Genomic DNA, 7,964 nt, shown 5'->3' with positions numbered 1-7,964 from the left:
CTGTCCCGGATCCACCTCAGGAGGTTCTGATCGTCCCGTACTGTCCCGGATCCACCTCAGGAGGTTCTGATCGTCCCTAACTGTCCCAGATCCCAGATCCAGATGAAACATGCTGAGGATGAAATGGGACAATTCTGCTGGTCTTTACAGAACTGGACCCATTCAGTCGTTGGGCCGACCCAGCAGAACTCTAAGAGAGGAAATGAAGCTTCCAGTTGGACTCAGAAGAACAGAACCAGGATCAGAGGGTGGATGGGCCTTAGATGGTTCTATCATCAGAACTAAAGAGCGGATCATGTTCTCCTGCTTCCTGCTCTGAGCTCAGCGCTATCGGACCGCTCCCAGAACCACAGGAACCTCTTATCAGGTGGAAATGGACCGTGAGCCTCTGGAGACGCAGACTGTCTGAACAGAGCCAATCTCTGAGTTGTTGTGAGCAAACGGACCACAGGAAGCGGTTAGAACCGCCTGGGAACGCTGCTGGGAAACACCCAGACCTCTGCAGAGGAAATGGCACTGGCCCCATGTGGACCGGACCGGGAGGAGGGACCAGAACCGAGTCGTCTCCCTCAGACCTTCCTGTTAAAACGACTTCATCAGTTATAAATCCTGACCTCCAATCGGACCGTGCGTGTTTGGGTCGAGGTGCGGTCCAACCAAAATACCGCCCAGTGATGAGCTTCCTGCTGTGGGAGCTCCACGCTCTGACAGTTGGAGATGATCTGCTGAAGCTCAGATCATCAGAACCGGTCCTCCTCCATGAAGGAGACAAGTCAGAACCCATCCAATGAGCTGCAGGCTGAGCAGAACCGGTCGGGTTAAACCGGTCTTCCTTCTTATGTTTTGTGTGGGAACCTTTCTTTCCAACAGGAATGAAACACAGAGAGGAAGAAGAACCAGCGGCTGAAGAACAGCCTGGGTTCTGAAAGAACTGGACCCAAACAGAACCACAGCGACAGAGGTTCTGATTCTTCTTCATCAGGGGGTGGACTGATGAGAACCTTTAGAACCGCTGGATGGTAAACCGTCCGGCTTCATGGGTCGATCCGATCCGTTAGAGGAAGTGAAGCTGAAGCTGAGCCGGGTCGCTGGAAAACCAGGAAGTGAGTGGATGTTCTGTCAGAGCAGCAGACCTGCAGTCAACACCTGTTTATCCCTTTAGATTTACATTTGTATGAAAATAAACTTTAAACTACCTCAACAGGCGTGTATCCTTTAGTCATGTACAAATAGAAACCATTTAATGACTTTTTGGTGTTTTTGAAGCGTATGGTGATCTGACCATAAATTGTTTTTGTTTTTGTACACGACTAAAGCAACACGCCTGTCGAGGTTGTCTAAAGTCTAGTTTTTGTACAAACTAAAGGGATAAAAGCAAATCTGACGTCTTGCGCTGCGTATCGACTATGCTGGTCTGACAGAACAGCGGGTCAGGAAGTCAGTCTGAGGAACGGAACCAGAAATTATAGAAGGTAAGAAAAGAGCGCCTGGAAATATTCCAGGAAGTAGCCTGGTCCCGTCCAAAAGGCATCAACACTTAATGATTTCATCAAACACAGGCTGACCTAAAACTCTGATCAGAACCAGCGGTTCTGTTTATTCTGACAGACAAAAAAAAGACAAAACAATCAGAAACGTTTGTTTCTGGTTCCGTAAAACAGTGATTTATCAAGCAGAATGTTGTTGTTGTTTCAATAAACAGGTTTTAAACAGTAGTTCGTACCGTTATCCTGCACCAGAACCACTGACATATCAATCAGCACATAACGGACCTGCAGGGGGTTCTGCTGGGAGGCCCGGCATCAGCTGGTGATCCAACAGATCACGCTACAGAACCGACGGCTAGTGGGACTTACAAGCTGTGGACCTTCATCAGCGGTTGAAGAGCCAGAACCTGCAGCCTCACAGCGTTTCTGGGCCAAACTGGGAGCCGCTGCTGCTGCTGCGTTAGAGGAGCGGCGGGTTGAAGCCATCTGTCCACCAGGAACCGGGCCAGAGAGGAGGAAGAAAGCAGAGGTATAGGAAGTCAGCTGCTGCTGCGGCGGTGGCGGGGGATTAACGGGCGGGTAATCATGGTGTCCACGGAGGGATTACACCGCGCTCGCAACGCTGCAGACATCTCCTCTGGGATGAGGTGGGGGGGTGGGGGGACTGGAAGCTAAGGCAGAACCTGATCCGGGCCTGATGAAGCATGATGATCTGAGAGAACCGGACCGGACCTGAAGCAGAGCTCCTGGGAAGGTTCTACGGGAACATCCAGGACTCTGCTTTGCTTCATACGGTTGTGGTTCTTTACTTTATCCAGCAGATCAACAAAGTCTTGCTTTCATTTATAAACATGAAAATTAAAAACGGATGAACGGGTCCACCGCTTTGGAAAAAAGAAGCAATCTGACAGGTTATGGGGCATTGCAGGACCTGCATTCTAAAGGGTCGGACCCGTTCGTCCGTTTCAATCTGTGTGTTTTCTAAACAAGGCTTTGTTGGTTCACTCTATGAAACCTGGAACGCTATTTCTGACATTTTTAATCAAAAAAGCTTCCTGGATGGAAGAGAAACGCCTTCAAACTTGGAAACAAAGTCCAGAGGAGTGTTTTTTAGTTTTTTAGAAGTTCTGCAGCTCGTGCTGAGCAGCCGTAGCAGCGCCTCAGGAGCTTCTAGGCATTCTGACACGTGCAACGCGTTTCAGAAGCAGCAGCTGCTGAAGTTGGAAAAATGTGACTTTAGCTGCTCAACGCCCCACATCAACCAATGAGAGAAGCTGATCTGGGAGCTGGCAGGGAGTCAGACGCAGCACTGCTGATGCAGAGCGCTATGATCACTCCTCTGAAACTGTTTATTAACGCCCAAATTAACTTAAAATGGAGAAACCTGCTGCAGAATATGTTTGATTTTATTATCTTGGTGCCTGCAGTTTGAAAAGTTGAAAAATGCCAACATCTACTTCCAGCGGGCCTGAGAGCTGTGCAGCGCCGCTATGTGGGGGTCTGAGCGGAGAAATAATGTTTGAAGGCAGGATGGTAATCTGGATGAACTGACTGATGATGTTTTCAGGAGGACTTTCTCACTTAGAAATAGATTCAAACTACTTTTTACCCGCTGATCACAGCTAATATGGCCGCCATTGTTCTAGGCAGAGAAAGGAACGGTTAGCTCCGCCCACCGCGCATCAGAACCACTTTATCACCGCACAGCTAGAGCAGCAGAGATGCTTCAGCCGCACATCAAACTATTACAAGCATCAGAAATGAATTCCTCCTGCTGCGTGCGGTCTGAACGTAGTGTATCAGANTGACTTTAGCTGCTCAACGCCCCACATCAACCAATGAGAGAAGCTGATCTGGGAGCTGGCAGGGAGTCAGACGCAGCACTGCTGATGCAGAGCGCAATGATCACTCCTCTGAAACTGTTTATTAACGCCCAAATTAACTTAAAATGGAGAAACCTGCTGCAGAATATGTTTGATTTTATTATCTTGGTGCCTGCAGTTTGAAAAGTTGAAAAATGCCAACATCTACTTCCAGCGGGCCTGAGAGCTGTGCAGCGCCGCTATGTGGGGGTCTGAGCGGAGAAATAATGTTTGAAGGCAGGATGGTAATCTGGATGAACTGACTGATGATGTTTTCAGGAGGACTTTCTCACTTAGAAATAGATTCAAACTACTTTTTACCCGCTGATCACAGCTAATATGGCCGCCATTGTTCTAGGCAGAGAAAGGAACGGTTAGCTCCGCCCACCGCGCATCAGACCCACTTAACCACCGCGCAGCCAGAGCAGCAGAGATGCTTCAGCCGCACATCAAACTATTACAAGCATCAGAAATGAATTCCTCCTGCTGCGTGCGGTCTGAACGTAGTGTATCAGAACCGTTTCCATGGAGACCACAGAGAGCAGCATCACTCTCACTGGGCTCAGGGTCCGGCTGGATTAACCCTCCTAATGGAGTCTAATCCCATCCGAGTCCCATTCAGAGGTTAATCTGAGTCAGAGACACGGTGCCGCCGAGCGTCCGACTCCCAGCTGCTGAGCGGAGTTCAGTCGGTCAGACTGGACCGGGCTCGGTACCAGAACAATGGAGCAGAACCATCAGAACCGCCCGGCCAGCAGCCTGAGGGGGACAGGACCAGAACCCAAACAGCTTCCTGTGGTCTACAGAAGCCATACTGCTGCTTTTACACCATCACAACCCGACCCAGAGAGATTCAAGAACCAGAACAAACCGGTAAAGTCCAGAACACCTCAATGGTTCTGGACCGGTTTAAAGTTTAAAGAGATAAAGGACGTTAAACCTTGATGGGTTCTGTCAGCTGGTCCGGTTTCCCTGACAGCAGCATTCGGGTCACATTTCAACACGGCCAACGGATTAGAAACAGAATCATGACCCGGTACGTGTTCTTTCAGAACCAGAACCAGGGGTCCAGAACATCTGCAGGAACCATGAGTTGGACCAACAAGGAGAAGCTCAGGGTTCTGTCTGGGTTCTGAGTAGAGAACCGGGCCCAGAGCAGCAGGAATACGTCATGAGAGCAGTACAAGCAGCGCCACAGGACCCGGGTCTGAGGAGGGAACCGGTCCGGTTCTGGTACCGCTTACCTATGAGAGCCTGGAAGAGGTTGCTCTGGAAGATGTCGATGACCCGCTGGAGGGAGAGTCTCAGCTGCCGGTCCTCGGTGTGGGTCAGCTTGTTCCGGTACTCCTCCAGGAGCAGCAGGGCCCGCTGGGCGTCTGTAGAACCGGGTCGGGGTGGGGGGAGAGAAGAGGAAGAGGAGATCATCAGGTGGATGAAGCAGCTCAGCAAACAGAACCAAGCCCAACCGGGTCTGGATCAGGAACATAAACAATCAGGAGGTTCTGCAGCAGATGATGGATTAAAAAGACCAGCTGAGAACAGAACCGTCTGCTCTGACCGTAGAACCAGAACCAACCTCTGACCGTAGAACCAGAACCAACCTCTGCTGCAGCCTCCGCCGTTCCCTGGAGCTCAGGCAGAGCAGGTGCCACTTTATTATGATTATTGTTAAATTCATGAAGGCAAAACACTTCATTTAATCTGACATCTTAAAAAATCCATCAGTATCCAGCACCTGTTCAGTTCTGGATAAATAGGATCATATAAAAACATTTTTATCAACCATGTTTGTTCTCCAGCTCCAAACTCAGCATCTCTCCATCCAGGCCCGTTATAAGAAGTTAGTGAGACTGGATTTAATTAAACTTTTAACCTTTGATCAGGATGAGTAATCTGCTTCCTGGTATGATGTAGCGCCAATAGTTTGCATCCAATCATTTAATTAAACTCTTTTAGTCTTTGGGAATATATAAGAATTATGCTCTAATCTGTAGTTACAGATCCATCGTAATCTAGCTGGATCTTCTCGTCGTTCTTTTTCCTGTTGGGTGTGATCACAAAGCGGACCTTGACCTGACTGGACCAGAGCGGAGCGGTGATGGAGAGAGAAGACGTGCGGAGGGGCAGCGGAGGATGTGGAATCAGGGGGTCAGACTCTCATGTTAAAAAGTTTTTAAATCTTCCTTCTGCTGATTGCTTTGTTTCTACACTAGAAAATCTTAAAAACATTTTAAAATATAACTTTAATCCAGATTAATCCTTCATTATGAACAGATCTGAAAAACCAGAGCCCAGATTTCAACTGGTTTTAATCCTTTAACGACGCATCAAACTACAGCGGCTCCAAGGATCCTGGAAGGATCCTGGAATCTGCCTGGAAGAAGGAAAGAAACCCAGAGGAGACAGAAACGCCTCCGGATTAAACCAGAGAACGAACAGAACAGCCAGGTGAAGTTCTCAAGCTTTAGGTGATTAAAAGCTGCAGAAAAGTTTACATTTAATTATAAAAACAATCTCCAAATGTAGTGTAGTCATGCAAGGCTTTTATTCTGAAGGTCCTATATCCTGATATCTCAGCGGTCTCTAACCGTGCTCCTCCAGTTGAGCTGTCCTGCAGGTTTTAGATGCATCCCTGCTCCAATGCTGCTGGTTTTTAAACCAGACCTTTGCCAAACCTGATGGCATCAGTCCTTTAATCCCGCCGTGTTGATCAGGGATGCATCTAAAACCTGCAGGACCGTAGATCATGAAGAGATCCTGGAGAACGCTCATTTAGATTTACTTTGTTATTTCTAATAAACTCTTCAATAAATCCATTTAAATTCTGTAGAGATTTTGAGCCAAAGTGACTTTTTAAATAATGATTGGTTTGAGTTTCTGATGCGAGTAAAATAAATGAAGATAAGAAACTTCTCCCAGAATAAAAATAAGCTGGAATATTTGGATGAATTATTTTTAGGTTTAATCCAAAAAGAAAAGAAGTCTTTTATCCTGGTGGTTTTAAGCAGCGTTTTCCTGCAGAACAGATGAAAGAGTTTCCTCTGCAGACATGCAGATCTCTGGATGCTGCTACCAGCAGCCTGCAGACACCAGCAGCTTTAGTTTTTAACAATAATAAACCAAATGTTTTAATGTCCATCTCAGTTTATGTGGGAAGAGAATATTTTTAAGATTTTTTTAGTTCAGACGCTACAGGTAAGCTGATCTTTATGAGGCGGCAGAGAATATTTTATTGATATTCTGGGTTATTTTTAGTTCCTACAAGGTGCCCCAATTAGAAGTTGGTTAGCATCTGAAGCTAACAGGCTAGCTGTGTTTTAACTTCACCTGGCCCGGTTCTGCTGGGCTCAGCAGGCCACAACTCAGTCCTGTCCAGCACATTTAGCCCGGGGCTGACCCGGGTTCGCCTTCCTGCCAGTTTCTCTGGGTTTTATTCGCCTCTAATCAGCTGCAGTTGGAGTTTTTCTCCCCAGCTGGTTAGCGCACCCAGCCCTGAAGTTAGCCTCTGACTGGCGACCATAAAGGGCTATTTCACCGTTTTTTAGACTCCTGGACCAGATTAGATGAGCTGTGGTCCAGAATCTGGACTGATCCATCTGTTCTACAGGACATAAGCAATTTATATGAAGAGAAATCATTTTATTCTGTTTGTAAAAGTAGAAAAACGTCATAAGTTTGGCGATTTGTCATTTAAATCAGCCCAGCCTAGATGAAGCTTAAATCCCAGACATGGGCTGGATTACTGGACCGATGCTTTTGTTTTATCAGAGATTAAATACAGAGAGATTTAAAGAGATGATTAAAACACCGACAATAATGTACAAATCTTGTTATTTCTGTGCTTTAAATCAATGCATTATGAGAAATAAAATGTATTATCAGGGAAACGAGAAGCAGTTTAGATTAATTTGGTCTTCAGCTTAAATCTGGATTAAAATCTGTTTTCAGTTTTTCTTTTAAAGCGTTTTAATAAGAGCAGAACCTGTGGATGCTGAGCTGGACCGGGTCTGAAGGAAAAGGACAAAATGTTGATCAGATCTGCCCTAAATGTTGAGGAGAACCTGAGGTTCTGTAGATCCGGGTCAGTTCTGATCCAGATATATTTAAAACCAAACTGTAACATCATCGCTTTACCACACAGCAGGACTCCCTGCATTGACCTTTGACCCCTCACAGTCATTCTGTCCATTTCTCCCATCTTTTCCTAGTCTGCTGCTGCTTTACTTTAGAACATCGAGTCTTAAGTATCCAATCTTTAATTATCTTTCCTTCTCTAACGTGTTTTCCTATTTTCTCTGAAGTCTATGTTCAACTTTTATCCTAAATATTAACCTGTTAGCTTCCAACTTTAACTGACACAGCTGGATCTCCCTGTTGATCCAGGTGTAAATATAACACAGGATATTTCTACTCTAAAATAAGATGTTAGAGATCGGCCTGTTTTCCAGTGTGGTCCTGTTTCTCTGACTGTGACTAACTGGATGTGCTCTCTTCATCCTCTGACATGGGAGCTGGCTCGGAGCTCGTCTGCCTGGCTGTGTGTTTCCTGGACGCCGCCGCCTTTTACAGCTGCTTTCTGTATCTATGCTTCTTTTTCTAAGTCTGCTTCTGTCTC

General features: G+C 46.5%; 1 protein-coding gene across 1 annotated transcript in view; it reads right to left on the bottom strand.

Annotated features, from left to right (window-relative positions):
- dlg1 (discs, large homolog 1 (Drosophila)) overlaps positions 1 to 7,964 on the bottom strand; it is a 94,378-nt gene that overhangs the window by 85,128 nt on the left and 1,286 nt on the right. The window contains exon 2 of the mRNA XM_015403199.1: positions 4,594 to 4,725. Coding sequence (XP_015258685.1) covers positions 4,594 to 4,725 — 132 coding nt within the window. The remainder of the gene's footprint in view (positions 1 to 4,593; positions 4,726 to 7,964) is intronic.

The sequence above is a fragment of the Cyprinodon variegatus genome, unplaced genomic scaffold, assembly GCF_000732505.1.
Source record: "Cyprinodon variegatus isolate N-32 unplaced genomic scaffold, C_variegatus-1.0 Scaffold1458, whole genome shotgun sequence".
In the NCBI taxonomy this organism is placed as follows: domain Eukaryota; kingdom Metazoa; phylum Chordata; class Actinopteri; order Cyprinodontiformes; family Cyprinodontidae; genus Cyprinodon; species Cyprinodon variegatus.
The sequence above is the reverse complement of the archived record's forward strand: the minus strand, read 5'-3'. Positions and strand labels throughout refer to the sequence as shown.